Raw genomic sequence first — 22,501 nt, forward strand, 5'->3', positions numbered from 1 at the left:
GTGCATCCATCAGCTTTGGTTAATTTTCCTAAATAAATTTAAGAATCTGTAAAGCATAATAGTATATTTAACGTAGGATATCTTGAGCAAGAGCATGCAGGTTGTCCCTGTAGGGTGTTGGTAGTCCCATAGACGTGCGGTATTTTCCAGCAATGGAGTGCAGTTTGTCCTGAAGGAGAATGAGGGCCTGTTTGAAGATGACATCAGAAAAGTTGGCGTCAAGGTTTGTATTTTCTCATTGAGCTCCGTGGAGGATGTCCTCACTCATGCCCTATTTGTATTTTTTCAAGAGTCTCATGGGGTTAGATGGGCTGCAAACTTGAAGATGTATGCAGAAGAGCAATGTCAGTTGGAAAGGGGACTGATCAACAGAAGCTTCTGTCAATCCTTCATGAAGATGGTGATCATGCGTAAGAATTGCACGAAGATTGCAAGCTTCCCTGTATGTTTGACAGACAACTCCTTCCACTGTTTAGAGGTCTTGGAAAGATTTGTGCCTTTTGGCAACATGGAGAAGCATTGGGAGAAAGTAGCACTGCTGATTGTTGGGATGAACTGTGTAGACTCGTCCTAAGGCATACGATTCACCATGAGAAGCACGTCGCTTACATTTCTTTTTAGCAATCCATGTATAGTAGGAGGGAACTTAATGGTAGAGCAGGTTGGCAGTAAATGGATCACTTGGGCACAAAACAAAGAACGCCATAAGGGTGGTATCTTGTGGAGCCAGGGCCTGTTATTGGGCATTTCCTTCGGTGACGTAGATGCGTTGACCATTTTGGAGCTGAAGTGCCAAATGGACGACTGGGGGGGGGAACGGTGATGGATGGAGAAGCCAATAATTCAGCAAATGGCCTCATTGTTGCTGATGTATGTTCCTTGGAAAAAAAGTTTGAGCTCATGCACACTTTGCCCCTCTGTTTTGTAAGGCAAAGACAGCCATGTCGGGGCCTTTGTTGATGTATTGGCAAACATATTTGATGTTTTTTTTTTTTAGAATGGCAGAATTTCACGTTAAAGTGGGCCTGGAAGATCTTGCACAGAAGAGGGCAGTAGGGAATAATCCACCGGTTGTGAACCTTAATTAACGAATTAGTGGCAGGTCTGAGCGTTGTTTGAAATCCACCATGCTCAGTATTTCTGTGACGATATAGAGGATAGCCATATATGGGCCGACTTAATGTCTGTCAAGTAGTTCCGTGGATACCTCTTGGTACACCTGTGGTCTTGCATACATGGCGCATTTGGATAGAAGTGGCCACATGGGCCATGGACCATTTGGTTGCAGACCACATAGAAAAAGGGCAGGGTTTTGATGGGGTTGAGGTAGCTCAGCACTGATAAATGTGTTCATGTGACTTGCATGAATTGTTTCCCTCATCCTTAGCGAAATGTGAGCATAAGGAAGACAACGTTTTTGCCACCTAATGGTGTGCAATTTACTGCTTGTCTTTCCAAAGGTGCCGCCTTCGATGGTCGTAATAAGCATCATGAGGTCATAAACGTTGAGTTTCAAGACACATATTAATGTCATATCTATCTGGTGGCTTTTGGTTTGGATAAAGGTAAACCTGGATCTCATTTAATTTGGGATTGCAAATGAAGGTGATGAAGAGATGAGGCGTGGCATATTGGCTGATGTACGAGTCTACTCATGCATGTATCTTGGTGGAGCCGTGAAGGATGAAGGCAAATAACGAATCTGCCCACATTGTGAGCGTTTGCATCTCCTTCCGCATTGATGGCGTCCCAGAGATGAGCATACTGTTCACACGCAGGCGGTTTCGATTCAGTTGAATGTAAAGAAGGTGCTCACTCTCAATGTTGGCATACTCATCAACAACATACTGGTGAAAGAGGTTGGCGCTCCATAATGTGGTTTCCTCCTCTTTCCATGATCACGAAGGAGCAGAAGTGTTTCTTTAGAGGAGATAGTTTTGTGAGGATGTCTTTGTCCTGCAACTTTGTAATTGAAGGAATCGTAACGTGGTACCCATCTTGGCCTTGCGACAGGAAAATGTGTTATTGTAGGGCATCGTATGCTCTGTTAGTATCAGGAAATCGTGCGATGGTGTTTTCTTGGTATGGAAGAACAATGTCTCTCTCACAATGTTCCTCACCCACCGTAAGAAAGAAAGGTCAACAATATTTGGGGCATTGAACCTCCATGCGTGCTCCCTGCTTTGGTGGAAAGTAAAGGTGCTGTATGGCAAAATTTACACTGAGTTACTACACTGAGTGAGGTAAAGATGCAGGCAACAGATTATAGACTGGCATACACTCATAAAAGCCAAAAGCAAAATTAGCAGTGTAGATAATAGAGTGCCAGTGCACTGACGTTAATTAATGAGCAGGCAGCAGGCGACAGCACAGACTGGCAGTACACCATGGCAGCGTCAAAAAAGACAGCTAAAAAAGGAAATATTTAGCAACCTAAATGAAATATTAGTTTTCTGCACACAAACATTTTTATTGTAATATTTGGCAACTTATTTGTTTAATGATAGAACCTGAGTTCTTATCTGCACACAAACATTATTGTAATATTTGCCAACTTATTTGTTTCATAATAGTGTAATAAGAGCCTATGTCTGGCTCACGTGGTGATCGGCTCTGCCGGTCCTGCTTTACATCCAATGGGGGGAGAGCCTGGGAGCATGGCCCTGGCGTGATCGAGGGGTGCCACCTAGGGTGATTGGTTCTGCTGGTCTTGGCCTCAGTCAATGGGAAGACAAGTCAGGGGCGTGGTCCCGGGAGTTGATGGGGAATCTAGAAGATTCGGCGCAGGTTACCAAGGATTGGCTGGAGCGTACCACGTGACCCAGGCATTAAATAAGGGGAAAGATGAATGACACGTGGTCAGACGAAGAATGAAGGAAGAGAGGGGCCACGCGCGAGCGGGGCTCTGAGTGCCACGTGGCGGTGCGTCTCTTGTGGTCTGTCTGCCCACTTCCCGTTGCCTGCCAGCAGCGGGGAGTACTTGTGAACTGGAATAAATAAAAGGACCGATTCCACAAGTCGTCTCCAAGAGTATTATTACAATAGTAAACAATGAACCTGAGTTCTTATCTGCACACAGACATTATTATTGTAATATTTGCCAACTTATTTGTTTCATAATAGTGTAATGAGAGCGCCATCGCCTGGATTATTAATTGGGCATGTATTTCATTCTACAGTCATACTTATACATAGTGGGATTTATATATGGGTGAAAGTTGAGAGGCGGTTCCACCAGGGAAGCTTCGGGAACGTTCGGGAAGGTTACACAAGGGGCGTGGCTAGAGGCGGGGCTCTTAGACCCGGGTAGGGGGATATAAGGGGACACGGAGCAATGCGAAGGGGTCAGTGTTGAAGACTGAAGAGGAGCCCCGCCGCTGCTGCCCTGCCATCTCCATCAACCACCTGGCGGCTCGTCCTCCAGCCGCCCAGCTGCTCCTTAGCGCACCATCAGCCAGCGGTGCGCTGGAGAGCGGGTGAGCGCCACGTGGTGCGGGGCAGCGTAGCTACGCAAAAAGTGGATGCCGCAAGGAGAAGAGACAGAGATGTGTGGCTGTGTTGCACACTCGAAATGAAGGACGTGGGCAGGTGCTCCAAATCGAGGGCAAGCACATTTATTTATTGTAGTTAATATTAATCTTTTGAAGAACCGCAACATCACTCTGTAAAATGCAACAACACATGTGTTACACGCAGCAATTCTTCCGAGACGCCATCAACTATGTGGCTGGTTTACACGTGCGGTTATTCATTAACCCTTTCTCTTCTACTGCTTATAAACCATCCTTGTCTTTGACAATCACATTTGCACATCACTATTCGACTATTACTTTAATCCTAAGCTGTATGTCTATCTATACCATCCACTTATATCAGTATATTACACCCATTATATGTACTGTATGTGTACAGTATACGTACTGTATCCCACCATTGTACAGCTTACTACTTTACATGTGTTCTATTCTCAATAGCATTGCAAGAAGTCCTACTCTGGGTACATGGGCATGGTTATAGACTAAACAGTATTAGAGTTAGAGAATTACAATGACAGTAACTAATTACAGTGCGTCATCTCTTTACAATGCACAGTGCTAAAACGCCTCTAATTGCATATATCACAAACGAACAATTCAAAGCCAAGCTTAAAGTCTAGAACTAGTCTAGAACAAGTCTAGAACATTTATATAACGATCAAAAACAACCTTTGGGTCCTTTACCTGTAAAATGCAACAACACGTGTGTTACACGCAGCAATTCTTCGGAGACGCCATTAACCATGTGGCTGGTTTACACGAGCAGTTATTCATTAACCCTGCCAGCCACCTACAGGCCCGACTCAGTCATCACATGCTGCTGTACACACATGCATTGATGCACTGCACAGCACATCAGGACCTTCACAGAACCACACTTTACTCCCTTGCTGCACAAGGATATAATTAAAAGAGTGATCCATTCCTAATGTGCCACAGCTGTACTGAGATTTTATTAAATAAACAACTTAGATTTCTTACCGTGTCGAAGACCACTCATTTCAGTCGTGTCAGTTAAGTGGACTATCTCCAGTCGTAGTACTGAAGACGATGTCGAAACATCAGAAGACAAAGAACCTGCCTGCAGTGTCCTCTGACGACAACGAGACGGCGGTCCAGCTTCCGCCGACCCCGGGAGCCGTGGGCCCGGTGATGGATCCCACAATAGGTGCCGATGGGGCACCTGCGGCAGACAGCGAGGCGGGAGATTCACACTAACTTCGCCCTGACGACCCGTGGCAGAGGGTGGAGACGCAGTTGGGCACCCTGACAATGGCGCTCCTCCACCTTGTTGCTCTTGTGACGCCGATCGCCGCTGGAGGCAGTCCAATTGGAGGGTCCCCTTTTGGTGGATATGGCCGCCATTCCGGGCGGGGTGGAGACGGCCGCAATTTCACAGTTCCCGCCAAACGCGCAGGTTGCGACCGCCATTTTGGGTGCCGCCGCGGGGAGTGCTGCGTCGGCCGGCAGTTCGTCGCTGCCGTGTGGGGAGTCACCGGGCATCACGACACCCGCTGCAAGAGACAGCGCCGATAAAGGTCGACGCCTGCCCCACGTGCATGAATTTGTAGCGGCGGGTGGTGATTGGAGCACCTTTCGTTGGCGCTTCGAAGCCGCTTACAAGTCGGTTCGCTGGTCGAAAGAAGAGGTGCTCATCGCCTTGCCCACCATGTTGGACGACGACGCATTGGCTGTTTTCCGCTCCATCTCTCCGGACAAGAACACGATGCTCACACAAGCCTTCGCTGCCTGATGATAGAACGAGGAAATTTCAGCACTGTAGGCAGGGGAGCACTGAGTCGCCCCTCGCCTACAGAAGTGCCTTGATGGCCTTGGCAGTTTACGCCTACCCCGATGTGAAACGTGAGCACTTGGATCCGCTGGTGATGGAACGAATGCTGGTGTTGGCCAGGGAGATGGATGTCGTCCTTCCCACGTGCGCCCACGAGGTGAAGACTTCCTTGTGGGCTGCCCGTTGCCTCAATGCGCATGAGAATTTAAAGCGCTGGGCACAGATGGCGGCGTGGACGGGGGACCCAGCTAAAGATGGTCAACCAGTCGGCTGGAGTCCGTCGAAGGTGTTGGTCATACCTGAGGGAGCTGTTATTTCATTGAATCAGCGTCGGAAGGATGGACGGTGTCATCAAAGTGTCTTCCGACCGCGCCGGGATGACAATCTGCTCCATCAGCAGCCTCCCATCACATGTTTCTGATGTGGCCAGGTCGGCCATTACCCCAGAGAGTGCCGCGTTCGTCTTACATCGTCATCTACATCACCGCCTACGTCCCTGGCTGCCGATTGTCCAACTTCATGTCCCTCCACGCAGGCAAGTTGGCACACATTGGGCACCCGGGCATGTTCACCATCTCACTCATCCCATGTCACCGGGACGGGTTCATCACATCGGGACGGGTCACTGCAGCATACACGCCCGCGTACTGTTGCCGATGGTTGGCCGGCGTCACAGACTCAGTGGAGGAAATTGGCTCGTAGAGTTGTTGCTGCGGCGGCTGGATCGTCGACGGTCGCGGCCACTATTCAGGGTGTTGAGGTTCATGTTCTGGTTGGCAAAGGGGCTCGGCTACGATTATCTCTGATCTAATTTTCCAGTTGTTGAATATTCCTACACCGCGTGTTCGGCCTGTGTATGATGTGTGCGTTGCGGCTAATAAGGGTAGTATGGGCATTATTGGCCAGGTTGACGCGCGTATCGCCATTGGGGACGTTTGTGTGTCGGGACCTGTGTTGATTTCGCGCACGTTGGCCATGCCGTGCGTGTTGGGCACTGATTTTTTTGTCTCGGATGCCGGTTAAAATTCTTGTCAACCAGTGTTGTTTGGAGCTGCCATCAGGTCGTACATTGCGCTTTTTGTCATCGCCGTTGCCTCAATCAGCGTCCGCAAATACGGTGCAGGCGTTGGTTGATACCACTGTCACTGTCCTGTCGGGTTCCCAAATGTTGATTCCGCTCCATTATCGTAAGCATATCGATTGCGTTGTGGCAGAAAACGTTGTTTTGTTGACGCCCTCGAACGCTGCTACGTGGGGGCAGAAATTGGTGTGTGCTCAGACCATCTTTAGAGCAGGTCAGGCCCCGTTCTTGCAAGTCTTGAACGGGGGACCAGGCGACATTGTTGTGCCCGCGGGCACTGTCCTTGTTCACGCTACCACCACATTTACCGATCGCGTAGAGCGCACGTCACCGCATATTGCCTGTCGGTCAGAGAGGTTCGATGGACGATTGGTTGATCGCCGATCTGTGTGCCGAAAACGCCTCGTCAGCGACTCAGTGGGAGGAATTGCGCCTTTTGTTATCTGCATTTTTGGACGTTTTCAGCAAGGACGATTATGACTTGGGTCGTCTTCTTCTTGTTCGTCCATCATAGTTGATGATGACCATGGCACGTTTGTCATTTTGTTGGGGTTTGATGAGTGCGCAGATGGCTGAATAGGCCAATCCGAGCCCGGAATTCTCTGTGGCACACTGGACAGGTCAGGGAGGATGTAGAATTCGGAGGTGCAGCCACAAGTCCTTCCTTGGTAGATTTGCGCTGCTGCCTCTTCAAGATAGCACAGGAGCTTCTCCTACTCTCACAGAGAACTGCACCGTCCTGTACTTTTCTTCTCCAGGCAGGTCGGTCCTGTGCTAGGGGTTCCCAGCTTTTCAGGTCGAATCCAAAGCTCTTCAAGGAAGCTTTAAGGGTGTCCTTGTAGCGCTTTTTGGGGCCACCTTGTGCTCGCTTGCCATTTTTGAGCTCGCCAAAGAAGACTTGTTTTGGAAGTCTCGCGCAGGGCATTCTGGTCACGTGGCCAGTCCATCTAAGCTGTTCCTTCGCAAGCAAGGTATAAATACTGGGGATATTGGCCTTGCTGAGGACTTCCGTGTCAGGGATTCTGTCTTGCCAATTGATCCTCAGCAGTTTCCTCAGACAGCTCAAGTGGAGATGATTCAATTTCTTGGCATGGCGCTGGTAAACTGTCCAGGCTTCGCACCCATACAGAAGACTTGGTAAGACAACAGCCCGGTAGACCTTCAGTTTTGTCTCCTGTTTGATGCCAGTCCTTTCCCATACCGAGTCACGTAGACGTCCAAAGGCTGAACTGGCCTTGACAATCCTGATGTTAACTTCATCGTCTGCAGTAAGGGAAAAAAATATTTGATCCCCTGCTGATTTTGTACGTTTGCCCACTGACAAAGACATGATCAGTCTATAATTTTAATGGTAGGTTCATTTGAACAGTGAGAGACAGAATAACAGCAAAATCCAGAAAAACGCATGTCAAAAATGTTATAAATTGTCTTCTTGGTTCTTTCGGTAAAGTCACGTAGAAGGGAAATAATAAAATAATAAAAATAAAACATAATAAAATAATTCTCACGACGTTTCGGCCACAACGCAAGCAGCCGTCCTCAGGTGAAGAATGAAACACCACCAAGCTTGGAGCATATATTTAAGCTGAGTTGGAGGGGGAAGAAGAGCGCCTTGACAAAATTAATTTGCATATCAAGAGGAATTTAGCATATTTATGAGAAATGTGTAGGAGGTAGGCGGGGGGGTTTCAAAGTCATATTATGCCCGTGCATTATGCGGGATTAGCAGCATCAAAGGGAGGGGATAGGGGTAGCATTAACAAAGGGAAGGAATGTTAATAGTATGTAGCTGCAGTTACTAAACAACCACGTAAAAAACTGAAGTATAAACTACATAGTATCATCAGTATACTAAATATACTCTCCAATAAGCTGAGATACTAACAGTAAGTAATACATTAGAATTCTATGTCGCAAAAAATATAATATGCTTCCAGCTAAGCTTTTTTCTCTTACATCACACGAGGCTACCCCGTACTATATACTACCATAGAAAAAAACCAACATTAAATTATATACTGTATTACTATACACCACTCTATACCTTCGACTATAATATTACCCTAAGTATTATTCTACCCACCCTACTGTATACCACACTGCTGTATATTCACTATACAATTACGATACTGTATATTACCTTATACATTGTATTAAACATTACAATGTTATACTATTTATACAATCTGCTATACACTATACCATTGACCGTCGCTTGAAAGATACTAAGAGGAAGCAACGAAATATGTCAATGGGAGAGTGGGGGTAGGAGACTTTCAGCGGAGCAAGGAATCCATTCCCTGTGGAGAATACAAGATATATAGTCAATGCCAGTGAGTGGACTGCGGTCTGAAAGTCACCGTAAACGTGAACACAATCAGTTAAGATCCGAAATGGTTTATTACGTCCTTCCAATGATTGCTGAGCCAGAATCCATCTTCTCGGTTGAAATTGTCTCTGTGTTTGTATATGTGGATCGCCTCATGAACGAATCTCTCATGGTAGCCAGATGGCTTGCAGAGAACCTCTGTCTTGGAGAAGTCAATGTCATGTGAGCCCACTGAATTGTAACAGTGATCTGCCACGGCTGAGGTGTTTGTCCTACCGTGTTTCAGGTCTGCTTTATGTTCACGGATGCGGTCCGAGACATGTCATTTGGTTTCTCTAATGTAAATGCTACCACAGAGGCAACGTCTGTAAAAAATGTGGTTCCAGACATACAGTACCCTGGCGTGGGGGTGTTTTTCTGCTAAGGGGACAGGACAACTTCACAGCAATCAAAGGGACGATGGACGGGGCCATGTACCGTCAAATCTTGGGTGAGAACCTCCTTCCTTCAGCCACGGCATTGAAAATGGGTCGTGGATGGGTATTCCAGCATTAAAATGACCCAAAACACACGGCCAAAGCAACAAAAGAGTGGCTCAAGAAGATGCACATTAAGGTCCTGGAGTGGCCTAACCGGTCTCCAGACCTTAATCCCATAGAAAATCTGTGGAGAGAGCTGAAGGTTACGATAACGGAGCGGAATCAACATTTGGGAACCCGACGGGACAGTGACAGTGGTATCAACCAACGCCTGCACCGTATTTGCGGACGCCGATTGAGGCAACGGCGACGACAAAAAGTGCAAAGTCAGCCTCGAAACCTTAATGACTTGGAGAAGATCTGCAAAGAGGAGTGGGAAAAAATCCCTCCTGAGATGTGTGCAAACCTGGTGGCCAACTACAAGAAACGTCTGACCTCTGTAATTGCCAACAAGGGTTTTGCCACCAAGTACTAAGTCATGTTTTGCAGAGGGGTCAAATACTTATTTCCCTCATTAAAATGCAAATCAATTTATAACATTTTTCACATGCGTTTTTCTGGATTTTTTGTTATTCTGTCTCTCACTGTTCAAATAAACCTACCATTAAAATTATAGACTGATCATTTCTTTGTCAGTGGGCAAACATACAAAATCAGCAGGGGATCAAATACTTTTTTCCCTCACTGTATCTATTGGTATCATGTGAAGTCATGGTAATTATAGAGATGTTGTTTAAGATTGAAGATGTATCTCTTCAGAGAAGAGCACTGCTTCATATAATTCCTAGTTGGCCGCAATGGTCTGGTCGATCCAGCTGCGTATGGCGGTGACACGCGTGTACACGGCAGGGATTCTGGTGGAGTACGAGCTATTGCCCCACGACACGATCCCCACGAGGTTCCATGCACCGTCCTTCTCGCACACCAGGGGGCCGCCAGTCATGCTGTAGGCGAGACACACACACGCATGAATTCCTTTTCACTCGGACACATCTGTCCATTTCTATTTCTACAAAGCAATAGGTTCCATCAAAAACACAAATGACAGAGACCAAGATGTCTTAAAGACACACTGCTTTGTGCATCTGTTTTTATAGGCTAAACACTGTTTTGGAATAAAATGCGAAATTTTTCAAGATACAGTGACGATGGGCATAAGTTTAACACATAGGCTTTCGCGACCAGTATTATTCATAATAAGGGCTTTTGGGTTAGATCACGTTATTCATAAATGTGTCCCAACCCTCCACCACCCGACATGGCCAATCAGCAATTCGCCCGATGATGCTGGATTGGCCGTGTCGGGTGGTGGAGGGTTACGACACATTTATAAATAACGCGATCTAAACCCAAAAACGTTGATTATGAATAATATTGGTCGCGAACGCCTACGTGTTAAACTGAATTTGACACAACACAGGGTAGCAATAAAATACGTATGAAGGGTGCCTCCCCTCGAGATAGCAAACACCACCAAGGCAGAGGGGGGGGGATGCAAACAAAAACATGGTGATCGAAAGCAGCCAGTCACGGGTCAAAAGGGGGGTGGGGGCAACCAGGCGGCTGCGGCCACGGGAGAACGAGACAGAGGGCATCTGTTTTTTTTCTCTCGCAAGAGACGCGCAGAGAGGGGAGAGAATTTCACACTTAAGCAAGGACACAGATCATGCAAGTCAGTACTGCGACAGGCAGGCTCCGGGGCATGGCCTCGAGATCAACAATGGGTGTCGTGTCTCGCAGAGAAGAGGGGCGAGGTGATGCTAGGTGCTGAGTTCGGCATCGACTGACAGAGTATCGCTTAAAGTTTATTCTAAATTTATCCTGTTTTGAGTCGCTTGCAAAGTCAAGGATTGCGATAAGTTGTATTATACTAAGCTTTCAGAGTTGTGTAAGAGGTGTGCAAATACAATTTACAAGTTTTGAGAGTGAGTGAACCAGCTAGCGACGAGTAGCTCACAGCAGGAGCCCTCTTGGAGGAAGGGCGGAGAGCATGGAAGTTGAGCAACGACAAGGCAAAGCCCTGACGGAAGGGTGGGAGAGGCATTACTGAATGCCAGCGTGAAGCTGGCAGCTGCATGCCAAAGGAGAGAGACTGGAGCAGTGGAAAGAGCCTGAGCCAGGGCAGCCCTGAAGTAAGGGCGGGTGTCCGTGTGAAGCTGGCAGCTGCACGATCAAGGAGAGAGCAAGAGAGAGAGAGAGTGACGAGCAACGACAAGCAATAAACCTGGAGAAAGGGCGGAAAGCGCCAAGCATCGAGGAAGCGAGCATCGCACAGGACCAGCAGCAGAGGACAAGCTGCAAGCACAATCGTCAATCGTGCACTGCCAGAGAGCACCAAGCAAGAGTGCCAGCCACGGCGACCTGCGGATGAGTGGCGAGCGTGATCGAGCACCTTCAAAGACAAGCGTCGTGCCGACTCAGCTCATCCAGCAGTGGACAAGCAGCTGCAGCTGCCACCGAGAGGGAGCGCTGTATGACCCTCCCCCACACCCACAACGCATCGCCCAGCAGGGAACAAATGCATTTTTGGTACAATAAACGTCACCTCGGCATCTGCTTAACGCAAAGTGTTGATCAAGGAGACAATCCACCCACACACACATCACGCTCACATCGGGACTAATAAGAGTACTCCAAAGTTCTCCTTGTGTTTCAAAACGGGTGGCCATCCGAAGGTGTGTCAACTATTAGCTGATCATGAAAAGCATTGCTGCCCATTGAGTTACGTGGATACGGTCATTTCGAAGTATTTTAGTCATTATTTTTGTTAATTGCCTAACTGTACCAATGAATCATTGATTAAACTAAAACATGTATAATCATCTCCGCTACGAATCTACACACTCACAGGGATACTATTGTGTTAAACTCTTTATTTTGATCACAGGATCTTGCCTACGCAAAACGAGCCAGTAATGTACTTTTAACATCCTTGGAAATCACTTTACCAGTTGAAGTTTTGAAAAACACCCTCAACAGTTTAAACAAACATTACCTGAAGATTAAAATCACTCATAACTCCATTGCATTAACTCTATGGTAAAATTTGTAAACCTACTTAATGGCTATGACCCCGATGCATGCCTTGTGTGTACACCTGCATTATTCAAGAATAATCTGCTCCTGTGTTTCTGTCGATATTCATCACTTATCGGCTCCTGCGAGCTCAGCAGGCTTTTTCAGACGCGGGATCATCCTCCCCGCACTTTTGGCAGGCCAGGGGCAGGCTTCCACGTGGCATTAGGCCGTAGCTTTCTCTTCTCTCTCTCAGCCAGTGTCGCGCTCCGAGCACACATCATCACCCCGCGGCCACGGCAGCACGCAATGAGGGTGGATGACGAGGCACCTGTTTCGTTGTTCCTCCCTCGTAACTGTAAATTTGAGGCCACCAAATAGCCGTGCTGCACTGCCACACCATGCGGCTCCACGCCCGTCTCTCTTGGGCCCTTCCTTCCCTTCTGTCCATCTAAATCGGGGCACCTCCCCTCCTGTCAATCTCCACGTCCTGTCCATGAGACACCGCCCCTCACCAAATGGCACAGAGCGGAACCGAGGGAGGGGTGGAATAAGGGGGGAGGAATCGGAAGGGCCACTCCAGTGTGTAGATGTCAAGCAAATGTGAATGTATAAGCACGTGTGTTCATTTGAAGTAAGTTGACGTTTGAGTGAACTCTTGCAACAAATGCAAGGGATCTATAAGCATCTCGATGCAGGACCACAAAATAATTTCAAACTAAAGGCAGATGTTTTACTTCTCAATTTATTTGTCAATCAATAACAATCAACACAATGAACACATTTGTACATGTGTCTCTGGATGCACTGTGTCTATCCGTATCATGTGAAGTCATGGTAATTATAGAGATGTTGTTTTAAATTGAAGATGTATCGCTTCAAAGAATATCACTGCTTCATATAATTCCTAGTTGGCGGAAATGGTCTGGTCGATCCAGCTGCGTATGGCGGTGACGCGTGTGTACGCGGCCGGCATGCTGGTGGAGCACAAGCTATGGCCCCACGACACGATCCCCACGAGGTTCCATGCGCCGTCGTTCTCGCACACCAGGGGGCCGCCAGAGTCACACTGTAGGCGAGACACACACACGCATGAATTCCTTTTCAGTCGGACACATCTGTCCATTTCTATTTCTACAAAGAAATAGGTTCCATCAAAAACACAAATGACAGAGACCAAGATGTTTTAAAGACATACTGCTTTGTACGTGTGCTTTTATAGGCTAAACACTGTTTTGGGAAAAAATGCGAAAATTTTCAAGACACAGTGACGATGGCCATAAGATGGAATCAACTTACATGTATTTTATTTGTTTGTCGTGGTAGGGATAACAGACATTTTTTTTCAATACAAATTGAGTGTCTATTGACTTTATAATTGGGAGTGGATGACAATTGGAAAATATAGCCATGATCGTTCTTTAATTCAAAATAGGAAAAACTATCTTTATTATTCAACGGTTTTACTTAACTTGACTCCTATCTTTGCCATGGTCAAATCTTGTAATCGAAATTTAGTCTACATCCTGTTGTCCAATGAAGTCCAAATTTTGCACACGTACTCAGATCCGGTGACAATGCATGGCTGTATACAAATCGGCATCAATTAATAAATTAGTTGCCTCTTTTAAATCAATTCACATTTTTTATAGGCGGCATATTATTTAAATATTTATTTAGGTAGGTTAAAAACGGCGCGGACCCTAAACTCTGGAATAGCCTCGCCCAAGAAGCAGGCGCCACGTGTCTCTTGTAATCAAGATGTCGTCCACTTCCCGTTGTCCAATCGAGTTATTTACTTTTTAGCAAGGTCGTAATTATAATATTCAAATATGTGTAATATCTCAATTACGGCGGGAGACGAGTTGACGGGGCAGCACTTATTTATTAACACTGATGCAACAGTAACAGGTACAGCCGAGATACAGCCTACGCTACGCGTGCCTAACTCGGCTACGCTCTCAGGCCCTCCGGCTACGCTCTCCCCACGGGGAGCTATCGGACCCGCCCTTACCAGGGCACGGGTCTCGACCTCTGGGTTACACAGCCCGGCCCTTACAAGGACGTCGGGCCGTGAATCCCAAGGTCTCGCATCTGAGACGCACAGGGTCCCGGCCCTTACAAGGGCAGCGGGGCTAGGGGTCTCAGGGCCCTATCTCTTCCTCCGTCTTCTGTCTTCACTGGTTGACTTCTCCTCGAGCGCTGCTGCGCATCGCCTTACATAGCCCTCCGCGCCAGGGGGCGGGGCCTATGCGGACCGCGATGTGGACACCTGCCTGCGGACCGTGATGTAGCCACCCACTACGCGCTGTCTCACGATCCTCCCCGCCAGCACGTACCACCTCTACATATGCTCAAATGTCCCCCCCCCCCCCCCCCCCAAAATATATTGCTATAAAATAGATGTATGTTTATATAATTGTGGTTATGGTTGTACTTTATAAATACCTAATCTCTGCCATTACATACAATGAAACAAGAAAAGTTAAAAAAGAAAAAAAGCAATGCAATACAATACACTATTAGACATTATTGTTTAAAATAAATGAAAAGTCAATCCCATGTGTTAGTGAATTTTTTTTATTTTAGACAGGAAATTCATTTTCCAAATTAGATTTTTTTTCAGGGGGGGGACCCCCAGACCCCCTGGAAGATTTGGTCCCCCCCAATGTTGACTCCAAGGCTTTTTAGTGCACTTTAAAATAAAACCGTTGTTTTTAGTTTTTTACTTTTTTAAAGGAGTTTATTTTCAATGCAATATTATGTCAGTTCCTCTTACTCGCGTCATGCATATGTAAGACTTGAGAAACACGCGTCACGTGCTCGGTTGAGATGCGTGCACGTGGCGGACAGTGAGGGCAAACGGGGACACAGGGCACTGAGCGACTTACTGTTGTTATTGTACCAATTAAGGTGGCATGATAGTTAAGGGGGGCTGCAGATGGCTGGGGGTAATTGAGGACGCAGGCCGGTGATTGGACGAGAAGTATGGGTGTCTGGAATTGGCGCCGCGGTATCTACAACAACAACAACGCCACGTGGCATTGGGGGCTGGGGGCAAGTGGCGAAGTGGGGGATGATCCAATTAATTAAGGGGAATTGGTTCAGGGATAAAGGGGGAGAGAAATAGGAGTTGGTGCCTGGGACGAGTGACGAACAGATGGAGAGACGGAGCAGCGGATAGTGTGGGTATAGTATAAGGTAGCAGTGGACAAAGAGAGTATAGTATAGAGTAGCAGTGGACAAAGAGAATATAGTGTACGGTAGCAGTGGATAGAGAGAATACAGATAGAGTAGCAGTGGATGGAGCGAGTACAGCGTAGGATAGTAGCGGAGTAACGGACCTTGGTGGAGAGAGCTACGACGGAGTGGGACGGCAGAGAGAACAAAGAGCGACCGAGCTGGAGAGAGAGAGCAGAGAGGAGGGTCGCTGGAGGAGCAGAATGAGAGCGAGCGAAGCCAGCGGAGCGGAGCGAGCGAACGGAGGGACATTGAGTGATGTTGATGGGGAGTTGTGAGTTGAAGAGTACGGAGGGCCATTGAGTGATGCCGACGGAGGAGATGTGAAACTATATGAGTTAATAAAGAACCGAGAAAGATAAAGAAGCTGTCGCGTCAGTACGAGTCCTCCACATACAATTATTTTGGATAGCTTAAGAGATGTCCATAGTACATAATTCTGGTTGTTAATAACGGTATTATTTCTTAGTCATGTTTATAAAACATCCTTTCTTTCTATGCAACTCCTGTAATCACGCCCTTCCCTCGTAACATGCTCAGCCATTTTAGCTGGGCCGCCACTGAAAAATAGCTTCTTAACTCAATGAACTGAACGACTGACTGAGGTGCTCACCCTGCACGAAGAAGCTCCAGTACCACCAGCACAGATCATGACGTCGGTGATTTTTTGCACGTTGGCCCACATCTGCTGGCAGGTGGGGGTTGCCATAATTGCCAGAGCGGTCTGTCGCAGCCTTGGGGGTGTGCTGGAGTCTGAAACGTCAAGCATGTCACCACGGTTGAGTGTGAATCCTATAGCTATTTCGAACACTTCTGAAGAAACATTACCTAGTGTCAAATGATAGTTACCAAAAATGTTAGTCTTGCCCCAACCAGACGTGACACAGTTCAGGCCAGCAGGGAAGTTGTCAGAGGTGGAGGAGAGACAGACGGGTGAGACGCCATCGGTCATCTGAGCAGGCTGGGACAGCTTGATGAGCGCAACGTCATTGTTGATGGTTTCTTCGTCCCACTGGGGATGGTTGATGGCCTGTTCAGATATAGAAAGGAATAGAGGAATGCCATACACTTATGTCAAATACGTAGAGTAAAACATTTTAAATCCAGACTACTTCATGGAAGAATCTCTATCATTATGGATCATGCCTGATAATGGCTTAATTTGAGTTATATTTAAATGTAAGTAATATAATCCACTTAGATGTAATGAATACGTTGTAACTTAACAACTACAATTGTAAAATGTAATACTGTCAATAAAAAATGTCAAGTCACTCGAGCTTCATTTGAGTCACCATCGCCATGAGGTTGCCCAGGTTAACTGAATGGATATCTGAAGAGATTTCCTGACGAGCTTGAGCAATGTAACGTTTTCTTTACAGAATAAACATAAAAACATGAATGCGAGCCCAACCACAACACTTTGGTAACCGGAGCGTCCGAGGCCACAAGTGCAACGATTGCATCAGTATAACCATGTAGTCTGTTATTCTTTGGGTATTTCAGTAAATTCACGTAGATAGGTTCAAAAAATAATAAATTAAATAAGCAAAAAACTACGACGTTTCGATTGCAACACAAGCAACCATCATCAGGTGGAAAAAAGGTTGGGGGGAACACTAAAGACAAGGTGTTTAAAGGTTTTAAATGGGCGTAGCCCAGGCGTCCTGGTATCAGAATTAAATAGGCGGGGCACAAGTGCCCTGGGGCCTGCGCAAGCAGAGATTGTTATGTTAATGTGAAATCTGAATTAGGAGAGGGGGAGCCGCATGAGACGTGTAGAAATTAACAACTTGTGGTAGGCCCAATACAGGGGCGACAGCACAGGAACTGGAATTGCTTGTCCCATCATTGGTAAAATAAAACTAACATCGGAAGGTGACAACATGGAAACATCACAGCCAGTTATGACTTAAACTGTATGATGACTTCCTTCCAATGATTGCTGAATTTGTACCCATCCTCTTGGTGGAAGTTGTGTCTGTGTCTGTATATATGAACGAATCTTTGTTGATAGCCAGTGGGCTTGCAAAGTACCTTCGTCGTAGAGAAATACATTTTGTGTGAGCCAACCGCATTAAAACAATGATCAGCCACGACCGAAGTGTTGGTCCTCCGGTGTTTCAAATCTGCCTTATGCTCACAAACACTGTCCGAGACATGTCGCTTAGTTTCCCCAATGTAACTACTGCCGTAGACACAGCTTCGTTTGTAGACGCCGGGTATTGCATGTCAGGGATCTTATCCTTCACAGATGGGATCAGATCATGTCGTCTGTTGGCAATGAGATATCGCTGTCATTCTTTTAGGATCATTTTCTGAATATATGGAGCACTTTTCACCTACATATTAATATACATATATACATTATTTTATTGACTTTATTTCGGGCAATACAGTCGAAAAAAGAGCAGAACATTACCACCAGCAGACCCCGAGGTAGACTGGTAGATGCAAATTTACTTCACTAACTGGCCTCAGATTACCTTGGCGATGGTCATTGTCTGGATCTTTTCGGAGCTGGAGCTTTGGTCATGCTCACCCAAGATGACACGGTGCTCCGAGGGGCTGTTGAGCAATCACAATACATTACTTCCATGTTATCCCGAATGGGCCAGAGGTGAGCCCCTTGACCATTTCAGGCATTCACACCTGAATTTAATAAATTATGTAAGTTCTTTGTCAATCCGCTGCTGTATAAAGGCCTCTCCAAGCCACATTGTGTGGGTCGTTTGACTAAACTTTACACTGTCTAGTGCACATTTTCACTATATTTTAAGGTCTATCATAGTGGTACTAAAATAAAATAAAGAATTCTAACGTGCACAGTATTTTCTTGCTCTCAAAGAGACACTATTACTCAGAGTTATGAGCAACTACGGACAACCAGCAAGGCAGCCAGGTGGTCAGCCGGTGCCAACAAATGCCTAAGCTGTGGTTTTCTCTATCCGCCAATTAATGACGGTGTATACATGTGGGAGGAAACTGGAGCGCCCGGAGAAAACTCACGCGTGTGAGGGGGAAACACTCTCCCATACATGGAATCAGGGGAGTCTATATTTGCTGTAGCAGCATTCTGGCGAACCAGGGTATGGCTCTTTGACGCCCATGGGAAGGGAGTTTCACAACAATCCACTTTCTTTCGTCTCCACACTGCTGAATTGCAGGTATGCACAGCCACCACCATGTTAAAGTGCATGGTATAAGTTGTGATTGTAATTTCATAAAGGTAAAACATAATCACGAACATATATACCTCTGCTTACAACAAATTACATGTTTTAACCTTGTTTTATTAAATTCTGTACATGTGCGTAGTAATTGTAAAAGTCATTAACCACTTATTTTCATGATGCTATTATTGATGAATTTACATGCATTATTTTTAGAACATATGAAGACTTTGTAGGAATATGAATAGAATGACCACATTTAAAATTAAAATGTAAATACATATATATGGAGATGTGTTCCTAAAGGGTATCAGAGCTATAATTGCCGTGGCAAAAGCAGAATTCAAAGAAGAAAGAATACTGCTGGTAGCATGAACATGAAACGAATCGCGTGACTTTTAAAGACCCACGTATAAAATGTGGTGGTTGTTCTGCTGAGGTATAGATACTGAAATGAAAGAGGAAAGATGCATGAATTAGTTTTGAAATGTGTGTGTGGAGTTGAATTTGAATACATATGCAGTATTATTTAATTGTGTCTGTGAACGCAAAAGCAATAGATTGGGCGTATATGAAGTACGCTCTAGGAGGCTGAAGGAGAAAATCTGAAAAGGTAAACAAAAGTGTTATTTCTAAGGGTGATGTGACAGTGCAATATTTGATAGGATGGAGAGAACTAAAATCGTGAACCTGCCCTCATAAAGAAAACTCAAGAAAAGTTACATGAACATATAATTTGAATTGAATTACCTGATTTTGCAATGAGCAGCTGTCACAACCCAGTAAGGGTCAATGAGGGAGCCGCCGCAGAAGTGGAAACCAGTGTTGTTCTGCGTGGTGAAAATCGCATGGCTGTCACATTGGTGCTCAGTGACTCAATCCTCGATTTTCAATAATACAATGTAAACATGATTACTTCTCAAGAACTCGTATATTGTTTTTCATCATTTCGATCTTAATATGCCTTCTATCGTTTCCCGAGGTATGTAATCAAATGTACTTTGCCCTTTGTTCACTTCACTTGCTTTTTATGTTAAGTCATGAAAAGTATCAAGCTACCGCTGAGGAGCTGTATTGATCAAAATTAGTTCCATACATAGCTATGTATAAATAATTTATTTGTATTTTTGGCAACCTTGTCGGGTAGTGGATGGTTTAAGAAAAAATTGTGGCATAAAAATTGCCACGTGGCCAAACCGTGAAACAAATATCAATTGGTTTTGTATTATGTTCATATTACTGTACTCATATGTTTGTAATCCAAGTTTCTGTTTATCCCATAACTCCCCACACTGCCTCCTCCATGCACTCTGGCCATCGCCATTAGTTTACATCTGCAAAAATTGACTGGCATTCACACAGTGTCAGTATCAGAGGCAGGTATTGACACCATAATGCGGTGAATATAGAGCACTCACCTGCATGGACACCTGCCAGGGCCAGGAGCCCGGCATCGCTTCCTCGCCGTTGACGATGCGGGAGTAGCCGGTGATGACTGGCTTGATGGCTGGGACACCACACCCTGTACATATACAATTATTTAATACTTATATCATTCAGAGACTTATCTCTATATATAGATATCCACATCAGCTCAAACTTCCTGTAAATCACGTGACTTCTATGTGGTTTCCCTCACTCTAGTGACCCTCTCCCCCACCACCCCCTGTGAAAACAGATGCTGCTCCTTGTAGCAGCATTGAAGCCCCAATGTAACCTCTTTCTTCTTATCAGTTTTCCTGACACTATGGCATAATTTTTCTATCCCTTTTTCATCTTTTTCCTAAAAAATGTTTTATTCTCTTCCCCATTCTGTTTTCCATATGTGGTTCTTTTATACATTGCACGCTTGACTCTATTCCCCTTCCTGTGGTGTGCTACGGCTAAAAAGTTGCGAGTTCTGTTCAAAGAACATGTAGCAGAGTAGGTCTACAATGTGATGAGCTTTTTTAGCATGAAGAATAAAGCCATGAAAGAACAGCATATACATCGCCATTGTCACTCACCGAAGGTGACGCTGATGAAGGCAAAACACGCAACGAGCCAGAAGAGAGCCATTGCTAATGCCGTAAACACTGCTGGTCTCATGCTGATTTTCGGGCTCTTTTATACGGAAAAAGGTACGTTAATAGTTACCGTGTTCTCATATATTGTCGACATTTTATTTACTCAATCAGATGTCATATGACAGGTGTATTGGGTCGATATCAGCACATGACCTTGACAATTTTCATCATGGCAGGAATCATTAAATATTTTCCATGAAACAGCGTAGAGGAAATATTTTATCTGATATTCGTCTACTTGTTGAGATACATTTGGAAACATAAATATGTAGTGACGTAAATAGAGTCACTATGGCGTTTAGCGCCAGCTAACATCACAAGAGTGGAGCTGTGTGTCTAGGGCCTCTCTTGGACACCAGAGTGGGTATGCCATGGAAGCGGGTCTGAGGGGGCATAGTCCTGGTGACAGTGAGAGAGAGGTTGAGTAAGGATATGACAGTCTGGCTGACCCCGAGCGGGTACATGACCGGACGAGGTGGCAAGGGGGCCCAAAAAGAGGGGAGAGGGACACGTGATGTAGGGACCACAGTATTCGAGAAGGTTCTGGAAAGGGGCGTGGCCAAGGGCAGAGCCCGGCCACGCTGCGGCCCATAAAGGCCGAGTCCCAAGCTCTGATCTGGGCTGTTCTCTGGAAACAATCCTCGGCACGTCTCTCCGATCTTCCGTCTCCGCTTGGCATCGTGGATCAGTCAGGATGGTACTGACTGACCCGGTTATGTAGTTACTCTGTTGGGGTCTAGTTAATGTGTGTACGTTTATGTATTTAGCCCTGTTGGGGCTGTGTAATAAATGTGTTGCCTCCAAGTCAAGTGTGTGCCTCCGTGAAGAACACTACAACTGGTGTCAGAAGTGAAACATAATAGTTAGGTGATAGCCTAGCGTAAAATAATGTTAACTAGATGGAAACAACTCATCAAGTCATCTTCAGACGAGGAGGAGGACGACGGGGTGATCCCACAGACAGCCCCAGGAGCTGCAGCCCCGGAGATGGAGCACGAAGATCTTCTGCCGGCGGAGCAGGGGAAAATTCCAGACCTCGCCGCGTCATCGCCGCCGGAGAGGGAGTACCAATCGCAGAACGCGTGCATTGACGACCTTCTGGCCGCCGTGGCAGCTCTGGTCACTGCTTTAAAGCGGGAAGAGGATGTTGGGGCACCGGAGCAGTGGCAAGACATCTCCGCCGCCGCTGTTTCCCGTGCGTGGGAAAAAGACAGGCATGGTCCGCGCAAGCGGCCGCCATTTTGCCGGACGGGTGGGACGGGATTCCCGCCAAACAGACCTCCTGCTGAAAGCGCTGAAGCTTCAAGAATACACTCTGAAAAAGAAGCTTCTCTTCATTAGGAAATTTGCAGCTGCGGGTGGCTCATGGGAGGCGTTTCGATGAATTTTCGCCACCGCCTGTGCTTTTGCGGGATGGACGGAGATGGAGGTGGCAGCGATTTTTGCATTGCCCAACAAGTGCCAGAACTTCGCCACGTAAAGGCGGGGGGAGGCCAAGATGCCCCTCACCTTCCACAGTCCGCTCATGGCACTGGCGAAGTCTGCGCACCCCGGGACGGACCACGTCTAAAGGGATTCCCTTGTCCTCGAAAGAATGGTGCTGCTAGCCCAGGGGTGGGCAAACTTTTTGACTCGCGGGCCACAATGGGTTCTAAAATTTGACAGAGGGGCCGGGCCAGGAACAGATGGATGGAGTGTTTGTGTGAACTAATATAAATGACATGTAAAAATCATTACATGAAAGGATTTGGCCTTTAACAGGTAGCAAAGCATTTATTTGCAAGGCAATT

The 22,501-nt window shown here is 46.3% G+C and overlaps 1 protein-coding gene across 1 annotated transcript; it reads right to left on the bottom strand.

The window, feature by feature from the left end:
* Positions 1-12,963: 12,963 nt before the first annotated feature.
* LOC144723367 (chymotrypsinogen A-like) lies at positions 12,964-20,703 on the bottom strand. The gene is made up of 7 exons (XM_078602111.1): positions 20,652-20,703; positions 20,064-20,167; positions 19,396-19,475; positions 17,959-18,040; positions 16,322-16,502; positions 16,086-16,225; positions 12,964-13,301 (listed from the first exon to the last, which is right to left on the bottom strand). Exons 1-7 carry the CDS (start codon positions 20,701-20,703, stop codon positions 13,140-13,142), a joined length of 801 nt encoding a protein of 266 aa, XP_078458237.1. The 3' UTR covers positions 12,964-13,139.
* Between the last annotated feature and the right edge of the window lie 1,798 nt (positions 20,704-22,501).

The sequence above is a fragment of the Lampetra planeri genome, chromosome 17 (assembly GCF_965212315.1).
Source record: "Lampetra planeri chromosome 17, kcLamPlan1.2.h2, whole genome shotgun sequence".
NCBI classification, from domain to species: Eukaryota; Metazoa; Chordata; class Hyperoartia; order Petromyzontiformes; family Petromyzontidae; genus Lampetra; species Lampetra planeri.